This window comes from Oncorhynchus mykiss, chromosome 8, assembly GCF_013265735.2.
Source record: "Oncorhynchus mykiss isolate Arlee chromosome 8, USDA_OmykA_1.1, whole genome shotgun sequence".
In the NCBI taxonomy this organism is placed as follows: Eukaryota; Metazoa; Chordata; class Actinopteri; order Salmoniformes; family Salmonidae; genus Oncorhynchus; species Oncorhynchus mykiss.
Genome location: NC_048572.1, coordinates 12,025,994 through 12,047,961, shown reverse-complemented (window position 1 = coordinate 12,047,961; position 21,968 = coordinate 12,025,994). Strand labels below are relative to the sequence as shown.

Genomic DNA, 21,968 nt, shown 5'->3' with positions numbered 1-21,968 from the left:
ATTACCAATAACAGGGGAGATTAGCATTTTATATCATACTCCCCTAAACATGCTAACCTCTCACCATTACCAATAACAGGGGAGATTAGCATTTTATATCATACTCCCCTAAACATGCTAACCTCTCACCATTACCAATAACAGGGGAGATTAGCATTTTATATCATACTCCCCTAAACATGCTAACCTCTCAACATTACCTATAACAGGGGAGATTAGCATTTTATATCATACTCCCCTAAACATGCTAACCTCTCAACATTACCAATAACAGGGGAGATTAGCATTTTATATCATACTCCCCTAAACATGCTAACCTCTCAACATTACCTATAACAGGGGAGATTAGCATTTTATATCATACTCCCCTGAACATGCTAACCTCTCACCATTACCAATAACAGGGGAGATTAGCATTTTATATCATACTCCCCTAAACATGCTAACCTCTCACCATTACCAATAACAGGGGAGATTAGCATTTTATATCATACTCCCCTAAACATGCTAACCTCTCAACATTACCAATAACAGGGGAGATTAGCATTTTATATCATACTCCCCTAAACATGCTAACCTCTCACCATTACCTATAACAGGGGAGATTAGCATTTTATATCATACTCCCCTGAACATGCTAACCTCTCAACATTACCTATAACAGGGGAGATTAGCATTTTGTATCATACTCCCCTAAACATGCTAACCTCTCACCATTACCAATAACAGGGGAGATTAGCATTTTATATCATACTCCCCTAAACATGCTAACCTCTCACCATTACCAATAACAGGGGAGATTAGCATTTTATATCATACTCCCCTGAACATGCTAACCTCTCAACATTACCTATAACAGGGGAGATTAGCATTTTATATCATACTCCCCTAAACATGCTAACCTCTCACCATTACCAATAACAGGGGAGATTAGCATTTTATATCATACTCCCCTAAACATGCTAACCTCTCAACATTACCTATAACAGGGGAGATTAGCATTTTATATCATACTCCCCTAAACATGCTAACCTCTCACCATTACCAATAACAGGGGAGATTAGCATTTTATATCATACTCCCCTAAACATGCTAACCTCTCACCATTACCAATAACAGGGGAGATTAGCATTTTATATCATACTCCCCTAAACATGCTAACCTCTCACCATTACCAATAACAGGGGAGATTAGCATTTTATATCATACTCCCCTAAACATGCTAACCTCTCACCATTACCAATAACAGGGGAGATTAGCATTTTATATCATACTCCCCTAAACATGCTAACCTCTCACCATTACCAATAACAGGGGAGATTAGCATTTTATATCATACTCCCCTAAACATGCTAACCTCTCAACATTACCTATAACAGGGGAGATTAGCATTTTATATCATACTCCCCTAAACATGCTAACCTCTCAACATTACCAATAACAGGGGAGATTAGCATTTTATATCATACTCCCCTAAACATGCTAACCTCTCAACATTACCTATAACAGGGGAGATTAGCATTTTATATCATACTCCCCTGAACATGCTAACCTCTCACCATTACCAATAACAGGGGAGATTAGCATTTTATATCATACTCCCCTAAACATGCTAACCTCTCACCATTACCAATAACAGGGGAGATTAGCATTTTATATCATACTCCCCTAAACATGCTAACCTCTCAACATTACCAATAACAGGGGAGATTAGCATTTTATATCATACTCCCCTAAACATGCTAACCTCTCACCATTACCTATAACAGGGGAGATTAGCATTTTATATCATACTCCCCTGAACATGCTAACCTCTCAACATTACCTATAACAGGGGAGATTAGCATTTTATATCATACTCCCCTAAACATGCTAACCTCTCACCATTACCAATAACAGGGGAGATTAGCATTTTATATCATACTCCCCTAAACATGCTAACCTCTCAACATTACCAATAACAGGGGAGATTAGGGGGGGGGGGGGGTTATGATATGTATGCCTTTGTATCTTTCTCACTCAACATTATTCATTCATGATTATCTGTGTTCATGGTAGCATCCACATGAATGTAGAAGTGTTTAGAAACATATTACTGGACTTTGTTCAGCACATTTGTGTTGGATTCGACCTTTGCTCTCTCGCTGATGTGCTCAGTCAGTGTATCTCCCGTGCACACAGCCATGACACATGCAGGGAAGAAAGCCCCAGGAAATCACTCCTTGATAACAGTGTTCCAGGAGTCGTCTCATGGTCAAGAGTCGTGACACTAGACTAGAATCATGTAGTAGCAAAGTACTGTTGGCCTAGTTATAGGTTTAGGGAACGGGAAATAATATATTTTGTAGAATTTAGTGATATGAACAAAATTGCCTCAAGATTAGAGATGCAGGCCGGTAACCGGAGGGTTGCCGGTTTGAATCACTGAGATGATTGAGGGAAATCTGCAGGGACTAAGAAGGCAGTCAGAGGTTTTACCGGCTTCAAAATCCCATATACTACCTACTGCCATTGTGCCCATGAGCAAGGCACGTTACCCCTAATTGATACAGTGGTGCTTCTCTACAGTAGTCCCTGTGCTACTCCCAGTCTGTGATGGGTGTTGTGTGCTGCTCTACACTAGTCCCTGTGCTGCTCTACAGTACTCCCTGTGCTACTCCCAGTCTGTGATGGGTGTTGTGTGCTGCTCTACACTAGTCCCTGTGCTGCTCTACAGTACTCCCTGTGCTACTCCCAGTCTGTGATGGGTGTTGTGTGCTGCTTTACAGTAGTCCCTGTGCTACTCCCAGTCTGTGATGGGTGTTGTGTGCTGCTCTACACTAGTCCCTGTGCTACTCCCAGTCTGTGATGGGTGTTGTGTGCTGCTCTACACTAGTCCCTGTGCTACTCCCAGTCTGTGGTGGGTGTTGTGTGCTGCTCTACAGTAGTCCCTGTGCTATTCCCAGTCTGTGGTGGGTGTTGTGTGCTGCTCTACACTAGTCCCTGTGCTACTCCCAGTCTGTGGTGGGTGTTGTGTGCTGCTCTACAGTAGTCCCTGTGCTACTCCCAGTCTGTGGTGGGTGTTGTGTGCTGCTCTACACTAGTCCCTGTGCTACTCCCAGTCTGTGGTGGGTGTTGTGTGCTGCTCTACACTAGTCCCTGTGCTACTCCCAGTCTGTGGTGGGTGTTGTGTGCTGCTCTACAGTAGTCCCTGTGCTACTCCCAGTCTGTGGTGGGTGTTGTGTGCTGCTCTACACTAGTCCCTGTGCTACTCCCAGTCTGTGGTGGGTGTTGTGTGCTGCTCTACACTAGTCCCTGTGCTACTCCCAGTCTGTGATGGGTGTTGTGTGTTGCTCTACAGTAGTCCCTGTGCTACTCCCAGTCTGTGGTGGGTGTTGTGTGCTGCTCTACACTAGTCCCTGTGCTACTCCCAGTCTGTGATGGGTGTTGTGTGCTGCTCTACACTAGTCCCTGTGCTACTCCCAGTCTGTGGTGGGTGTTGTGTGCTGCTCTACAGTACACCCTGTGCTGCTCTACAGTACTCCCTGTGCTGCTCTACACTAGTCCCTGTGCTGCTCTACACTAGTCCCTGTGCTGCTCCCAGTCTGTGATGGGTGTTGTGTGCTGCTCTACAGTACTCTCTGTGCTACTCCCAGTCTGTGATTGTGTTGTGTGCTGCTCAACAGTACTCTCTGTGCTGCTCTACACTAGTCCCTGTGCTGCTCTACACTAGTCCCTGTGCTGCTCCCAGTCTGTGATGGGTGTTGTGTGCTGCTCTACAGTCCTCCCTGTGCTGCTCTACAGTCCTCCCTGTGCTGCTCCCAGTCTGTGATGGGTGTTGTGTGCTGCTCTACAGTAGTCCCTGTGCTACTCCCAGTCTGTGATGGGTGTTGTGTGCTGCTCTACAGTAGTCCCTGTGCTACTCCCAGTCTGTGATGGGTGTTGTGTGCTGCTCTACAGTAGTCCCTGTGCTACTCCCAGTCTGTGATGGGTGTTGTGTGCTGCTCTACAGTAGTCCCTGTGCTACTCCCAGTCTGTGATGGGTGTTGTGTGCTGCTCTACAGTAGTCCCTGTGCTACTCCCAGTCTGTGGTGGGTTTTGTGTGCTGCTCTACAGTAGTCCCTGTGCTGCTCTACAGTAGTCCCTGTGCTACTCCCAGTCTGTGATGGGTGTTGTGTGCTGCTCTACAGTAGTCCCTGTGCTACTCCCAGTCTGTGATGGGTGTTGTGTGCTGCTCTACACTAGTCCCTGTGCTGCTCCCAGTCTGTGATGGGTGTTGTGTGCTGCTCTACAGTCGTCCCTGTGCTACTCCCAGTCTGTGATGGGTGTTGTGTGCTGCTCTACAGTACTCCCTGTTCTACTCCCAGTCTGTGATGGGTGTTGTGTGCTGCTCTACAGTCGTCCCTGTGCTGCTCCCAGTCTGTGATGGGTGTTGTGTGCTGCTCTACAGTACTCCCTGTGCTGCTCCCAGTCTGTGATGGGTGTTGTGTGCTGCTCTACAGTACTCCCTGTGCTGCTCCCAGTCTGTGATGGGTGTTGTGTGCTGCTCTACAGTACTCCCTGTGCTGCTCCCAGTCTGTGATGGGTGTTGTGTGCTGCTCTACAGTACTCCCTGTGCTGCTCCCAGTCTGTGATGGGTGTTGTGTGCTGCTCTACAGTACTCCCTGTGCTGCTCCCAGTCTGTGATGGGTGTTGTGTGCTGCTCTACAGTACTCCCTGTGCTACTCCCAGTCTGTGATGGGTGTCAGGTTGGGTACTGGGACTGCAAAACATTAAGAATATCCCTGCAAATGGACCAATAAAGCAAGTATTGAATAGTATTTGTATAGATCATGATATTCTTACTAGACCAGTTATCACAATGACAACATAACAAGAAAAATACACATAACAGAGGAGGTATGATATTGATATTATAGGTAAGTTGACTGTGAAGGTTTTGGGTTGCAAGGGGAAGGGGAAGGGGTTTGGGGTCTACTTAACTAAGAGGGAAAAGTGCCCCCTATTGCCCATCCAGGTATCAGGCAAAAACCTAGCTACTTATCTTCAGATGAAAGCCATCGGAGGGAACCTAGCTACTTATCTTCAGATGAAAGCCATCAGAGGGAACCTAGCTACTTATCTTCAGATGAAAGCCATCAGAGGGAACCTAGCTACTTATCTTCAGATGAAAGCCATCGGAGGGAACCTAGCTACTTATCTTCAGATGAAAGCCATCAGAGGGAACCTAGCTACTTATCTTCAGATGAAAGCCATCGGAGGGAACCTAGCTACTTATCTTCAGATGAAAGCCATCAGAGGGAACCTAGCTACTTATCTTCAGATGAAAGCCATCAGAGGGAACCTAGCTACTTATCTTCAGATGAAAGCCATCGGAGGGAACCTAGCTACTTATCTTCAGATGAAAGCCATCAGAGGGAACCTAGCTACTTATCTTCAGATGAAAGCCATCAGAGGGAACCTAGCTACTTATCTTCAGATGAAAGCCATCGGAGGGAACCTAGCTACTTATCTTCAGATGAAAGCCATCAGAGGGAACCAAGCTACTTATCTTCAGATGAAAGCCATCAGAGGAATGGGGGAAGGTATGGCTGCAGACAAAAAGCCACTTGGATTGGAAAACTATCAGTTTGAAAATGTTTATCTTTATTTGGAGCATATTGACATGGCTCAATCAGGCTACTGTACTGTACTACAAATTCTGATCTGCACCATTACACAGTTGTACTTGGGTAGTTATCACCCATTTCCATGCTCCCCCCAATGATGTTTGTTTCACTGACAATGTCTGAGTCTTGATATAGAAGATACATGTGTCCACATTTCTTTTGCACATTCAAGAAAGTCAATCAAAATAATTCAGCAATTAGAAAACCAGTTGAATGTCCACTACTGTTTTTCTCTCTGCTTCATAAAAATTGTAAAACTAAATTAGACTAATTTTAATTGCAAAACAATAAAATAACAGTGAATCTGAGAGACTAATGCATAAAAATAAATAAGTTAACTAAAATGGGATCAAATCAATAAAATAGATAAAAAATTCTTAAAATTCTTAAAAATGTCTACAGTGTCTGAGGCCCTCAGATCCTCTGGCAGGCCTCACCAAACTTTTGGTTCTGATTTTTGGAACAACTAAAGGGCGGAACTAACGGACTAAGAGGAACTGACGGATCGACTGGCACTTTATCTTAAAAGCATGTCAGACATAGTTTTGAGTGCAGGGCCACATAGTGATTTGAAAATCAATTATAAAACTGATAGGCAACCAATGCAGGGACTTTAAAATAGGTGTTATGTGTGCTTATTGGTTAATCACGCACTTTGAAAACACGTGAGAGTATTTACATGTGCACACCGCAAACCATACAAGTAGGGTACAGTTGTCAGTCTGTGCCTCTTTAAGATATGACTACTACTGCATTGATCAGACTTCCAATCTTATCACCTATCTTTAACCCAGACAAGTTTATCAGAGGCAGACATAGGGTTCAATCCGTAGCACTGAAGATCCGGGCTGTAGCACGATTGAAATTGAAAGGTCATTTCCGATTGAGACGTCATATGCAGCGTTAACTGTGAATACAGTCTCCACGAACATGTGTACATTGCCTTTAAATTTCAATCACGCTAGAGCACAGATCTTCACCGCAACGGATTGAGTCTAGCTTCTACAATGCAGAGGCGAGCGCCTAACCCTCTGTACCACAAAAGCCTGGGCATTACAACGCTCATATACACCGATTCCAGTATTATGAGGGTAACTTCAGCGTAAGGTGTACCGGACTCTCTCAACTACTCGACTTCAAACATCAGTTAATATGTTTGAATATGCAATTTTTTTTGCAGTTTTTATCTAATTTTAACCTATAGATCTAAACCACACATCAGGGTTGCAATGTTTGGTCTTATTTCAAGTTGAATTCACAGTTGTAGACAACTCAATCACATACCAACCACAATTGGATGCTTATTTTATGTTGTAATCTTTGTCCTGTGGGTTTGCTAACCTGTCTCATGCCTTACAGACATGCAATAGTAATGCATGATCTCCATGTTCGGTCAATACTGTTTATGCATTTCACAATGTTTCCTGTCTATTTGTTATGTTCTTACTCTGACCCAGTGATCATACCAAACAATAATGTTACATTCTTCTTACTCTGAGCCCTATCTTTCTATAACAAAAACAAGTCCTGATAACCCTGAACATAACGTAACTCTTGATTGAAAGAATGTAACCTCAAATAGACACATTGGCTGTTTGCTCTAATATTCATTCAGTCTGTGACAACAGCAATTTAATTCTATTAACCTGATTATATGGAACAATTACACTCTACGTATTAAGAAAACATTTGCTTACTATGACTGTGATGTGCAGTTGTCTCGCTTAATGTAGCCAGCTACTTTAAAGGCCCAGTGCAATCAAAAATCTGTTTTCCCTGGTTTTGTTTCATATTGTACAACATCTGATGAAATTAACACTGTAAAAGTGTGAAAAAAATGTGATCGGTGTTATTTCCTGATAGTTGCTGGTTTAACATACAATCTACACAGGACCTTCTAATCAGCCTGTTTGCATGGGTGGGTGTTTTGGCTTGCCTGGTGACATCACCAGGTGGTATATTGGTTAATAGTTTCCCCCTCCCCATTCAGACCACTCCCAGACAGTCCTAGCAAAATTCTTGCTTGACAAAAATGTTTTGGGGTAAAAAACTTTTTTTTTTCAATTTTAATGGAAAACTTTTACAGTAAGGTGCTTAATTGTTACCCAGAAATGATTTGATATTGATATTAAAACGTCTGCATTGGGTCTTTAAGATAAATGGGTAAGTCGCTCTGGATAAGAGTGTCTGCTGAATGAAATGTTAACATACTATTAGCTTAGTTTACTGTTGTCTACTGATTGCAAAGTTAACGGAAACTTCAGATGTTGATGAAATTAATGATTTTCATAGAAGATAACTATAAACGCTTTAGGATGCGCTTTATGACACCATGAGCAACACTTCAAGTAAAGTGTCAGACACATCATGGTTGCCAATAACATGTTCACATCTGTACGAGTCTCCTTCCCAGCTGTGTGTCTCTTGAAGCTTGACAAGCAAGATGTATGCAATGACGTAACAGGTGATATATTTGGCTTTTAGCGCCCTCTTGTGGATCATAGAGTAAAGTTCCTGGGAAGTGATCCTGCTTGCTTTTCTATGTAGGCCATTCTTCAGCGTGTTGCCTTATTTATGATCCCAATACAGTCTGGATCTCAGTAACATAACTCCAAAGCGTTTTGTGAGGATGGCAACTCACTCAGACATTTCCTCACCAGTCTCATCGCCTTGAAATCCTCAATATTAATGTAATCAACAAACTTCAGGTCTGTGTGTTCTTATACCAATTCAAAATGAATCTTACCTGTGTTTCTTTAATATCGCTGTTCAAATTCAATACTCAGGTGCATCACTACTCTACAAGAACTGCTACCCATCTCCACAGCCCTTTTTATGCACAAGATGATGTACATTTTCCATCTCTTACAGAGGTCAGAGGTCAGTCTTTTTTGGAAGTGTCTCCTGGACCACCTCAAGCACTGCAACAGCCTCAACTCTTTCAAACACAAAATTAACAAATATCTAGGGGGAAGGTGCCTTCCAAGTGTGTGTGTTCCTACCATTGTCAGCTTCCTCTTGAGGAGCTCCTGTTCCAGCTTGGGCAAAGTAAAAAAGTTATCGAATGTGATGTTGTGGCCACAGAGTCCCTTTATCAAATCCAGGACAACCCACCCCCCTTGGTTCTTCTCAAGGGCTCCTCCATCTGCATTCCCCGTATACACTTGCAAGATCCACGCATTTGATGAAGCAGCATCACAGGCAGCCCAGATCTCGTTTCCATATTTTGCGGGTTTAAACGTTATGTACTGCCTGAAGGGGCAGCAGCCCCTAAATGGCATAAACTGCACATCAACAGTAACAATGGGCCCAGGGTTGTAAAACAGGGGAAGGCGTCCACCCACTTGTCCTACACTGATCTGATTGCAGCTAGCTTGTCTCTCTGCCGCTGAGCTGGTCTGGTGTCTCGGTTAGAGAAGCGGATAATCATGGAAATAATGTGGAAGTTTTCCTGAGATATTGTGGCATCGGAAAGTTTTCTGACAGTTTCTGCATCCCACAGGGATTTTGTAGATTTCCCATTGGATCTGAAAACACCAGCAAGGATAAGAACTCCAAAGTATGCATGTAAATGCGTTTGGTCCATCTCCTTCCATCTCTCTCCAAACACACCAATGACTCTGAGGTATTATTTTAGTAAACATTGAAAATGGGTCCCACAGACCCGAACACCAAACAAGGGTTAAATAAAGGTTCAGTAAAGACACTGGGTAATAGCCTAACGCAGAGAAATGAATCAGGGGGCACCCATTGAAAGTGTCAGCAAAAATGTTAATTGTCATGAGTCTAGCCCATTCTTTGACAATCATAAACAGCCAATTTGCTTAGTAACAGGTGTTGGCCTAGAGCGACAGTGACGCACTCACTATGGTATTAATTATTTATTTAAAGTGCTGACATGTACACCACCCTCTTTACAACGTCAGGTCTCCAGCACACTGAGGTCTTGGGTACAACATTGTGACATGGATATTCTGACTAGCAACTGACCAACACTGACGTCTTTTACTCTGTGCTGTGAAGGGGAGGATCCAAGCAATGTACATTTACTGGGTAGAGCTCAAGTTTAAGTCTGTTTTTCCTTTTTTTTTTCTGTGCTTTGTACAAGAGATAAGCTATTGAATTTGGTTGGCATGCAAAAACATGAGAGTGGTGAGTGTACATCAAAGCTCTACAAACATTAGAGCGATGTACCCTCTTCCTGTAAAGCTGTCAAATATTAAAACAGGAGCTATGATTTCATGTGCTTGCCAAATTCATTCAATGCCTCTGGTCTGATTTTTTGATTTTCTCGATGGTTGATTTTGACTATGATATGTGATGGACTAAGTTTGAACCTGTGTTGTTTGCGTGCCACAACATTGTGTTAGCCCTATGAGCTAAAGACAAGCCTCTTACTTTACCTGGTAAGTTGACTGAGAACACATTCTCATTTTCAGCAACAACCTGGGGAATAGTTACAGGGGAGATGAATGAGCCAATTGGAAGCTGGGGATGATATGAGGGCCAGATTGGGAATGTATCTAGGACACTAGGGTTAACCCCCCTACTCTTACAGTAAGTGCCATGAGATCTTTAGTGACCTCACAGAGTCAGGGCACCTGTTTAACATCCCATCTGAAAGACGGCACCCTACACAGGGCAATGTCCCCAATCACTGCTCTGGGGCATCTGGATATTTTTTTCAGACCAGAGCAAAGGGTGCCTCCTACTTGCCCTCCAATATTACTTCCAGCAGCATCTGGTCTCCCATCCAGGACCAACATTGCTTAGCTTCAGAGGCAAGCCAGCAGTGGGATGCAGTGTGGTGTGCTGCTAGCTATTATGCCAGGGAGCTAACACTAGTCTCCAGGTCTTAGACTAGGTTAGCCTATTCACAGTCACCATGGGAGCATGGTACTCTGAACCATCTCTGTCTGTTACACTACAGCTCCTTATTGACCTCCTACTATTCTCCACAACAACCCCTACATCTGATAATCATCAATGGGCAGAATTTCTCCACAACAACTCCTGCATCTGATAGACATCAATGGTCAGAATCTGGGTCAATTGGCTTTGTAACCAGGTTATCTGTGTGCAACAAGTTTTTTTAGCCTACTGAGCTAAAACCTAGGCATTAGTTCGGGATTTGATTTATTAGGATTCCCATTAGCGACATCTAGTCTTACTGGGGTCTGACACAAAAGGACATTACATACAAAAAACTTTACAACAATACACTGCCAGTCAAAGGTTTTAGACCACCTACTCATTCAAGGGTTATACTAGTTTTGAAATTGATCACATCAGTTGACAGTGCATGTCAGAGCAAAAACCAAGGCATGAGGTCGAAGGAATTATCCGTAGAGCTCCGAGACAGGATTTAGTCAAGTTACAGATCTGGAGAATGGTACCAAACTGACAGACTGATATTCTGCAAAAGGTACAGGGATTGGACTGCTGAGGACTGGGGTAAAGTCATTTTCTCTGATGAATCCCCTTTCCGATTGTTTGGGGCATCTGGAAAAAAGCTTGTCCGGAGAAGACAAGGTGAGCGCTATCATCAGTCCTGTGTCATGCCAACAGTAAAGCATCCTAAGACAATTCATGTGTGGGGTTTCTTCTCAGCCAAGGGAGTGGGCTCACTCACAATTTTGCCTAAGAACACAGCCATGAATAAAGAATGGTACCAACACAGCCTCCAAGAGCAACTTCTCCCAACCATCCAGGAACAGTTTGGTGACGAACAATGCCTTTTCCCGCATGATGGAGCACCTTGCCATAAGGCAAAAGTGATAACTAAGTGGCTCGGGGAACAAAACATTGATATTTTGGGTCCATGGCCAGGAAACTCCCCAGACCTTAATCCCATTGAGAACTTGTGGTCAATTCTCAAGAGGCGGGTGGACAAACAAAAACACACAAATTCCGACAAACTTCAAGCATTGAATATGCAAGAATGGGCTGCCATCAGTGTGGCCCAGAAGTTAATTGACAGCATGCCAGGGCGGATTGCAGAGGTCTTGAAAAAGAAGGGTCAACACTGCAAATATTGATTCTTTGCATCAACTTCATATAATTGTCAATAAAATACTTCAGTATTCCATAGTAACATCTGACAAAAATATCTAAAGACACTGAAGCAGCAAACTTTGTGGAAATTACTATTTGTGTCATTCTCAAAACTTTTGGCCATGACTGTATACCTTATTGAGCATTCTTAAAGTAAATTCTATAGGCCTAGGCCTTTTATATTCAACAAGGGTCGTTAACTGACTTCATAACAATGGAATTGACACATAGAATGCAATGTTCCTATGAATTTATATTAGTACAGTATTTACTATAGCAATGTAGTCCAAAGTTCTTATGAAATAAATAATGAGTGTAATATGATACGGTTGCAAGACTAACACCAAACGTTTAAACAAATCCAGAATGTGCGATTAAATACCCACACCGATCAGATATCCTTCCATTGGACCTGCAGATTGTATTAGGCCCAACAGTTACTGTTACGTTCCCGCTACTGTATCAGCAGAGCAAATCTTGTGGTAGCGAATGTGGATTGTTCTATATCCAAGTAGGAGGGGCCTTTTGGCAGTAATATATTTGAGAATTTATTACCGAGGGCCGACATACATTCCATTGCGGGAAAGGGTTTAAAAAAATAAATAAAGTAGCCTATCAAATGCCACTAAGAGGCAGTATAAAAGTAAAACGACTGCTATTAGATAGAAAAGACATCCCCCACGAGAGAATTGGGCGAGTCCGGGTAAAGCAGAGCAGCCGTGTATGTGTCGTATATCATGCAAAATGAGGAACCAGCGTTGCATGAAGAAGTTGTTTATCCTGATCTCTGAATATATTTTAAAACAGAACTTCCTTCAAAAATACTTTTTAGTTGTGTAGTCCTTTCAACAGTTTAATGTTCAGACTGAATACGGTTGCTTATACCATCTCAAGGTAATTGTAACCTTAATTTACTTGAGTTGAGTTTTTCTGTTGAAGCGTTAGAAATAAAAGTTAACGGTATTGAGCCGCAACTTGGACACAACCGGACTGAATAGGCCTACCCATCTTCAGCCGACAGCACAACATCGTATGCCAGGACTAAGTATAAAACGTTGAGTTTGTTAACAGTTCGATATTTATTTTAATAATTGTATATGCTCGATGTTGGCTCAATATGGCGATGCATTTATGTGCATAATCTTGCGTCCTTCAGACTGTAGTTTAAAATCGGCAACTTTCTTTCCATGGTTAGATATCTGATCATGCGTATGTACATCTTGTCACAGTGGTGTTTTCTGCAGCAGAGAGAAGCTCATATGGGGGTTATTGTGGACTAGGAAAATAGAATGGCATATTATCTGCTTTATGTAAGGTGTGGCAATAGTCAAAGTCGATGTCATAGCTTTTTTTTGGGAAATATAAAATAATTTATAAAAACATTGAGAGGATTATGGTTGAAGACATTGAATCATTTTTTCAGCAGATATTATCACATTGTGTCATATTCTACACAATAATATTGTTTTTTCTCTCAAGTCACGGCCATTTATTTGGAGATAACAGAACAGGATGTTCAGAATGTATCAGGTACAACTAGTACTAGAATGAACCCTCTTTTCTAACAAGTAGAATACAGACATGTGTCTGTGGTTCTATGTGCTCCATTTATATCTGCAATGCTTTGAATGCTGTGCCCAGTTGGAGACGTGCCCCAGTCGTTAGTTGCTGCCTCCTCCCCTGCATAAGTCAGCCTTAGCACCATGGTGTTGCCGTGGAGACAGGTGTGTCAAGGGACTATATATGTCTGCTACAGTTCATGCTTTTCTGACACTGCCTCAGTAAACCTCACACACAGATGGAAGTGAGAATGGTTTGGAAATGTCTTTTCCCCTTCTCGATCAAATACTGGGTCATCTCCTGACCTAGCCTTTTCTCAAAAGTCTCATCACAGCCAACTTTGACAGAGAGGTCTGAATATGAGTGACTAGCGGTAGTCTTCCATAAAGATGTTGAGTTCACTAGTACATATTTAATTGAAGCCCAGTCAGCTTCACAGCATGCTACGATAATGAGATTTTCAATGCCAGTACGCTGTCTAACTGGGTTCTCTCTCCCCAAGCACATCACATGATGGATTGGCCATTTGCATTCCCAAATAGTATTTTCTCTGTCCAATCCATCTCTGGAGCAGTAGTTAGCAATGGGAAATGTGCATGTTGACGCCCCCTGACAGACATCATTAAACGGTGCGCCATTGCCAACAATGCTATTCTGGGGGGATACTGGGAATTCTCCAAATGGTTAACAGCCTGCTGTTTGTTTTGAGTGTGATCATCTGGTTCACTGCAGCCGGAGAGAGATGGTGCTTTGTGTTGGGGGGAATCTTTTGACACCAGTCAGGGTCTCCCCCGGCATGTGATGATGTCACTAAGCCTGCCTGTAGGGGATGGGGTCTCCCCCGGCATGTGATGATGTCACTAAGCCTGCCTGTAGGCCATGTGTAAGGTAACGAGCTCCAAGGCAACGGTCACCAACACTGGGGTTAGAGGTTACTAGAGTCATGTGTGATTTACTGGACCTGATGATTTGCTACATACCGTTAGGAACTTTCGGGGGTCAGAGGTGGGACAGGACTCCCCAGTCGTGAAAATGCATGCCGTGTGAGTGTGTGGAATCTGGAAGCTGTGCAAATATTTTCATTAGCCAGTGGAAAAAGTGGAACAACGGCAGCCATGGTTATTGGGTAAAGGGTTGATCGGGGGGGCTTCTACAGACTACAGTAAGTGGTAGAGCCAGAGCAGCAAGAGAAAGACGGTTGCCGTGTTACTGAGAGGAAAGGCATACATTGGTTGTGTCCAAAATGGCACCCTATTCCAATGTAGTGCGTTACTTTTGACCAGGTTCCATAGGGCTGTGCACTAGACCTAAATAAGGAATAGGGTGCCTTTTGGGACGCAAGCATTGAATGCGAAATGATAATCTCACGGGCTGCTCATGGTGTGAACGTGCTGTGGAAGGAATCTAGGTTTAATAGGGGACAACCAGTTTCACAATCTCAGAACATAGGGCCTAATGGATGTCACTGGAGTTCATATGTGAACTTAGTGAGGCCTGCTCTTTTCCCACAAACAAATCAAAAGTGTGGTTCTATCGGCATATGAAAAGACGCAAACTAAACCATTTTTTCTGGTTGGTAAAAAAAAAAAGCATCATCTTACAACAGAGAGCACAATGAACCGTCTGCACTTCACATAGGAGTGACGCCACCTGCTTGAATACCTGTTGGAACGCAATGGGGAAAAATAACAAAGGGATAGTTCACCCAAATGACATGTTGGTTTGCTTACCCTGTAAGCAGTCTATGGACAAGGTATGACAGCGATCCAAATAGCACCAGCCAGTAACAATTTCTACCATCTCCACCATGATAAAGTCTACAAGGAGGAAGGGAAAATTCATTATACTGCCACCTTCATGCCATAAAGACAGACAAAGACAAACTGCAACGTGCTGACGTGGTACCACACTTGATACAATTTTTTTGTGGTAAAAGCTGTGAATGTTGGCTCAAACATTAATAATCTGTTAAGTGAACGTTGCAGTTTGTTTGAATCACAGCCAAATACTTTCTATACACCAGAAAACAGGGCTAGATTGCCATCCCAACTTCTGTTCATGGCACTGAATACATCATTTGAATTGGCAGTATTAGGCTAAGGTTCTAGCTGTGAAAACACCTGTCAAATGTAATGCTGTGTAACCTGCCAAGCACCAGACTGGGTAGATATCTGCCATTGACACGGTATGTGCATGACTACCATTTTGTAGAACTTATTGTTCTAGGTCTGAGAGGAGATCCACATAGCTGACAGTTCTTCCCTATGTTGCTCCTTTTCAGTAAGACATCCGTAAAGGAAGACATTGCTTTTAACAAACATATGCCCATCCTTCACTGTGTGTAAACCTGCATTGCTATCCAGCAAAATCTTTAACAATTACTACATGACATTGTTGCTATAGTGTTGTGCTATATAATGCATTATCATACACCAGTTTGATAAAGTGGATACTTCATGGGCATCTATTGGAGTGTAGGCTACTAAGTGTTTTTTTAAACTTTAAAATTAGAAGTAAAAAAAAGAACAGCCATTTCTATCTGGAATGGAATCTTTTTGGATGTCTTGTGGGTTTGTGTGCAAGTAGGGAATAAATAGCAACGCCTGTGTTTATGTCTGACCTAGCCCTGCCAAGCACAGTGAGCTGGCGTGGAAAACCGTCCATGTGACACAGTCCAGGGGAGGCGCTGCCTGTTGCTTCCTGGGGGTGTTAAACTCTGGGGCCAGAGGGTGCGGTCGGGCTCTGGATGGGTGTGTGTGTCTGTGTCTGTGATGTTTCATTCCCAGCTTTGCACAGCTGTAAACCAAGCTAGGGCTAGTGGTGGTGTGACAGGGAGAGTTCAGGCTACTCCCAATCCACTTGCCCCCTTAGAGCTCCGTTTACATTACGACTCAGATCGAGAAAACTGCAGGAAATTACATTAAGGACTGTGTACATTAAGGACTCTCGAGACAAGAGGCCTTTCGAGAAGCTTGTTAGAACACAGTCACAAGCCCAATTAGTTTCTGTCCTCTGCTACTGTCTCTGGTATAATCTGTCCTGTGCCAATAACCTCAGAGGACAGTGAGAAAGAGAGGTAAACAGAGAAAGAGAGGTAATGAGAGAACAGGATCATATGACCTTTCCTCTCTCTGGCCAATAAAAGCTTTGTTGGTAAAGTGCAGGGAGAGGAAGTGTTATATAATGTGTCATTAAATGTGTGCCATGTGTGTGCAGTCACCGCGGCTCCCATGGTATAGCCTACCTAGAAATTAGGGTTTTCCTTTGATACATATGACTTTTTCTATTGCAAGTTCTCTCTCTCTCACACACAAGGATACATGCACACCACGTACACGTGCACACACACACTTTTACAATGATGCCCTCAAAAAGACCAAAGCAGCCCCCTGCAGTGGCAAATGTCTTTCAATTTTCCCAGTAGGCTAATTAGATGCGTTCTCTTGTGAATCTGTGTTAAAAAACAACCAATGTGCTGTGATGCCAGATACCCTGTTATTCCCCTCTTTTTCACACACTTTCTTTCTCTCCCTTACACATACATACACACACACACACACATACAACTGAAAACCCCTGCCTGTGTGTGTAACTGAATCCCACGTGGCCTAACCTAGTTACCTGGATTATGTAATGGTTGGCTGGCTTCTGAGGTAACAACAGCTTCTTGTGCCGTGCTGACCTTTTTGAGAGACAAGACTGACGTATTGAATCCTAGAATGCTCCCAGCCACTCTCCTTCCATCGCATGGCAAACGGTCGATAAATTCTCACCGTGTGAGGGCATTCAAATGGTTGCCTCGGAGACCAGGTCTCGCCCTCCCGAGTGGCACTCGGAGCATCTCAGTTGTCATCTTATCAGTATCACTCTGCCACTGCTCATAGGCTGTTCAAAGCCTCTTCTGTCAAACGTTATAATTAAGCAATAACGCACAAGTGGGTGTGGTGTATATATACCATGGCTAAGGGTTGTTCTTAAGCACGACGCAACGCGGAGTGCCTGGATACAGCCCTTAAAAGTGGTATATTGGCCATATATCACAAACCCCCGAGGTGCCTTATTGCTATTATAAACTGGATACCAACGTAATTAGAGTAGAATAAAATAAATGTTTTGTCATACCCGTGGTATACGGTCTGTTAAACCACGTCTGTCATCCAATAAGCATTCAGGGCTCGAACCACCCAGTTTATAATAACCATAATTCAGTATGAATCAACATTGGGCTGTTTGAGGTGGTTCTTCAACCTCAAGTTATTACACAACATCCAGACAAATTGGTTGAATCAAAACCTCACTATCACTGGTTTCACTTGATGTTCCTAATGAGAGTGTTCCATTTCCCGTAGGAACAGAGGAAGAGGACATTGATCGAGCAGCCAGCCAGCAGACAGACATCTTGAGAAGAGCGGAAGGGGACCTGTAGCCAGCCAGCCAGCAGACAGACATCTTGAGGAGAGCAGAAGGGGACCTGCAGCCAGACAGCAGACAGGCAGACATCTTGAGGAGAGCAGAAGGGGACCTGCAGCCAGACAGCAGACAGACATCTTGAGGAGAGCGGAAGGGGACCTGCAGCCAGACAGCAGACAGACATCTTGAGGAGAGCAGAAGGGGACCTGCAGCCAGCCAGACAGACATCTTGAGGAGAGCAGAAGGGGACCTGCAGCCAGCCAGACAGACATCTTGAGGAGAGCAGAAGGGGACCTGCAGCCAGACAGCAGACAGACATCTTGAGGAAAGCAGAAGGGGACCTGCAGCCAGCCAGACAGCAGACAGACATCTTGAGGAGAGCAGAAGGGGACCTGCAGCCAGCCAGACAGACATCTTGAGGAGAGCGGAAGGGGACCTGCAACCAGCCAGACAGACATCTTGAGGAGAGCAGAAGGGGACCTGCAGCCAGCCAGACAGCAGACAGACATCTTGAGGAGAGCAGAAGGGGACCTGCAGCCAGCCAGACAGACATCTTGAGGAGAGCAGAAGGGGACCTGCAGCCAGCCAGACAGACATCTTGAGGAGAGCAGAAGGGGACCTGCAGCCAGACAGCAGACAGACATCTTGAGGAAAGCAGAAGGGGACCTGCAGCCAGCCAGACAGCAGACAGACATCTTGAGGAGAGCAGAAGGGGACCTGCAGCCAGCCAGACAGACATCTTGAGGAGAGCGGAAGGGGACCTGCAACCAGCCAGACAGACATCTTGAGGAGAGCAGAAGGGGACCTGCAGCCAGCCAGACAGCAGACAGACATCTTGAGGAGAGCAGAAGGGGACCTGCAGCCAGCCAGACAGACATCTTGAGGAGAGCAGAAGGGGGACCTGCAGTCCTGTGTGGTGGAGATCAGGTCCCAAGACTAGCAGCCCAGTAGACTTTCACCGTAATTTAACCAGGAAAGACCCTTGAGGTTCTAAACTTTGTTGCAGAGAGCTAGTCATGGGGAAACAGAACAGCAAACTGCGTCCCGAAGTGCTGAACGACCTGCGCGAGAACACAGAGTTTTCTGACCACGAGCTTCAGGAATGGTACAGAGGCTTCCTCAAAGACTGCCCCACGGGCCACCTGACCGTCGAAGAGTTCAAGAAGATCTACGCCAACTTCTTCCCGTATGGCGACGCTTCCAAGTTCGCCGAGCACGTCTTCCGGACATTCGACACCAACGGCGACGCCACCATTGACTTCCGGGAGTTCATCATTGCGCTGAGCGTTACGTCGCGCGGCGGCCTGGAGCAGAAGCTGCGCTGGGCCTTCAGTATGTATGACCTGGACGGGAACGGTTACATCAGCCGGGCTGAGATGCTGGAGATCGTACAGGTGAGATGTAGTCTACCAATGAGGTGAGGTGGTTCTGATGGCTCAGTGAACCTTTTTCAATAAACCTCTGAGGGTTTTCCATTGAGTGTCCCAACAGGAATAGCCAAATAACTATTTTTAGTTCTAGGAAGCACCTTTTATTCTAACAGTACATGGTGCTATCAGTACCAGGGTTGTGGGTGTGATTCCTGCATGTACCACATATTCTGAATATGTGTCATTGTCAATGTTGATAGTTCTGTCCGTTCCTTTGGATAAAAATGACTGATAGATGGCTATATTAATGGTAGACATGTTGATATGTCTTTGCATGCACAAAGTAAGGACAATATCCGGTCAATTTCCGCAACAACTAATCACAAGGCTAAACTTCTTTGATGTTTTGATCCCATAGCTTGAAAAAGAAAAGGAAAGCCTCACTCTAGGAGCTCAGATGCAATAATTGAATAACCAAGGTCTTGATAGACAAGCTGTCTGGATCGGAGCTTATTTTCTTTCTGAAGTGTTCTACTCTGTTAGCCAGCACTTCGCCTAAACAGGTGTGCGTTTCTTTCTCCTCCATAGCTACCACACTGTAGCGTGAAGCGCACCCGTGCAGATACTCTGTGTGACCATGTGAGAGCAAAGTCTTGCATGGCGCTCATCTCACTATCTGCGGTGCTGCTCGTTGCAACGTCATCTCGCTGAGTCTACCTTTAAATAGCCATACTTTTCACTGTGGATTCGGAAGACATTCGACGGGATCTCTCTCTCCTATTTACGACTTTTCTTTCACTGTATATATCTGAGTGGTATGTTCTTTATTACTCACATCCGTGATATCATAAACATATTTTCACCACAAGTCATAAACATTGGCTGCTACTTGTTCTCCTTTTATTATCCTTTATCAACATGGTGATATTTGCTCTCCCCACCATCGTGGCCTGAGCAGCATGTCTCGTATCAGTGTTGGCTCAGGCGATTGTGTATGGTGCTGATACAAACGAACCTGAATAAACAAATTCCCTTGTTAAAGTGTCCTCAGACCATATGCTCCTGTCTCATTGATATTTTTTATAAAGCCAGAGACCCCGTGAGGATTTTTCCAGGTGGTAACCTGACTGCAGAATAGTTCCATTCTGACTGAGAACATTGAATATTTTTTTGCGATTTACCCTGTTGTTTAATGGTCAAACTGTATACACATTGATTCTTGAAGAATGTAACTTTTTAATACCTTATGAGCTTAATGAAACTGTTTTGCCCAAGATACATTCTTCTTCCTTCCGCAGGCGATCTACAAGATGGTGTCCTCAGTGATGAAGATGCCAGAAGATGAGTCGACGCCAGAGAAACGGACAGATAAAATCTTCAGACAGATGGACGTAGACAAAGACGGTGAGTTTTTCTTTGCTTTTAGACATCTCCTTCTTTGACTTGTTCTAGTGACAATCATTTACAGTGCAAACTTGAGTCCACAAAACCCGAGCCTACAGTATGTCTTGAATGGGTATTTCACTTGAGCTCTGATGTGCTATGTCTGTGTATTGAAACAGTATGGATTTCTGGTGACCTCGTTCAGAGGTTTCCCCCCCCCCTGCTGTGCAAATAATGTGATTTTTGGTGTTTATAGTGTAGTGTGTGTTGCTAACCTGGGGTCTCTTCTTGACTATAGGCAAACTCTCTCTGGAGGAGTTCATCAAAGGTGCCAAGAGTGACCCTTCCATCGTCCGGCTCCTGCAATCTGACCAGGGGACCTCTCGCCAGTTCTGAAGACATAAACACACACATAGTTCTGAAGACAGGAAAGTGGAGATCACTGTATCATCCCCCATCCAACACACACACACATAGTTCTGAAGACAGGAAAGTGGAGATCACTGTATCATCCCCCATACAACACACACACACACACACACACACGAGAAAGAGGTGGAAGAGGCACAGTTGTCATTACAACACTCATATCAGGCAGCCATTTTTTATTCTCTCATTCCATGTCTTGTTGTTTACATCATCAGTAGTTCCCTAGCCTGATCCCAGATCTGTTTGTTCTCTCTATTGCATGGAGTTGGCTAGACAGAACAAACAGATCTGGGACCAGGATAGCAGTTTCCAATATCCCAATGCAGCGGTTTCATGCATTCTACAGCGATATATGTTTTGCATCATGAAACAAATTTTACACCCACAATACCACTGAATAGACTTATGACATTTCCTTGCAAATGTTTTACTTATTGTTTTATTTTTGCTTGCCGTACTTTAGTCAACGTGAAGTGCCATATCTAAATATTTGTACTGAATGTATTATTACACTAAGTATTATGACTTTTTCCCCTGATGTGTCATGGTAAGAAGAAATCAACCAAAACCAATATTTTGTACGTCAACCTGGAGCGGCAGGTAGCCTAACAATTAAGAGCGTTGGGACAGTAACTGAAGGGTTGCTGGTTTGAATCACCGAGCTGACTAGGTAAAAAAATAAACTGTCGATGTACCCTTGAGCAAGACACTCATCCCTAATTATCTGCTAAATTACTAACACGTAAAAACCATGGGTCGTCTCATTGCGACCTTTTCTCTAAATGTAATATTAGTTAGGCACATTCAAAAATGTTTTTCACTTTAACTATACCGTTTCTGCAGCACAGGATTTTTGAAAATGAATGTTTTAATACCCAACCTGTACAGAAAGTTCCAGTGTTGTATTAAAACCAGTATCTTGTAATGTTTTGCAGTCACTGGTTTGTTTAGCTCCACAGGGCTTGCCAACAGAGTGGATTATCCCAGGTCCCGATCGGCACACTTTGGGGACCCTGACCCCGAAAACTACATCGCAAACGTGGTGTTTTTAGCCTGCTGCTCCAGAAGCACATCAGTTATAAAAAACAAATGCAACTTTGTTGTTTTACTTCAG

General features: G+C 43.8%; 2 protein-coding genes across 2 annotated transcripts; one reads left to right on the top strand and one right to left on the bottom strand.

The window, feature by feature from the left end:
• Positions 1 to 12,487: 12,487 nt before the first annotated feature.
• LOC118965493 lies at positions 12,488 to 18,575 on the bottom strand. Its single transcript, XM_036984765.1, has 2 exons — positions 17,613 to 18,575; positions 12,488 to 12,597 (listed from the first exon to the last, which is right to left on the bottom strand). The coding sequence occupies exons 1-2, from the start codon at positions 18,548 to 18,550 to the stop codon at positions 12,582 to 12,584; spliced, it is 954 nt and encodes a 317-aa protein (XP_036840660.1). The 5' UTR covers positions 18,551 to 18,575; the 3' UTR covers positions 12,488 to 12,581.
• A 77-nt stretch (positions 18,576 to 18,652) lies between these two features.
• On the top strand, positions 18,653 to 21,779 carry LOC110529379 (hippocalcin-like protein 1). The gene is made up of 3 exons (XM_021611520.2): positions 18,653 to 19,066; positions 20,341 to 20,446; positions 20,724 to 21,779. Exons 1-3 carry the CDS (start codon positions 18,689 to 18,691, stop codon positions 20,819 to 20,821), a joined length of 582 nt encoding a protein of 193 aa, XP_021467195.1. The 5' UTR covers positions 18,653 to 18,688; the 3' UTR covers positions 20,822 to 21,779.
• The last annotated feature ends 189 nt before the right edge of the window (positions 21,780 to 21,968 follow it).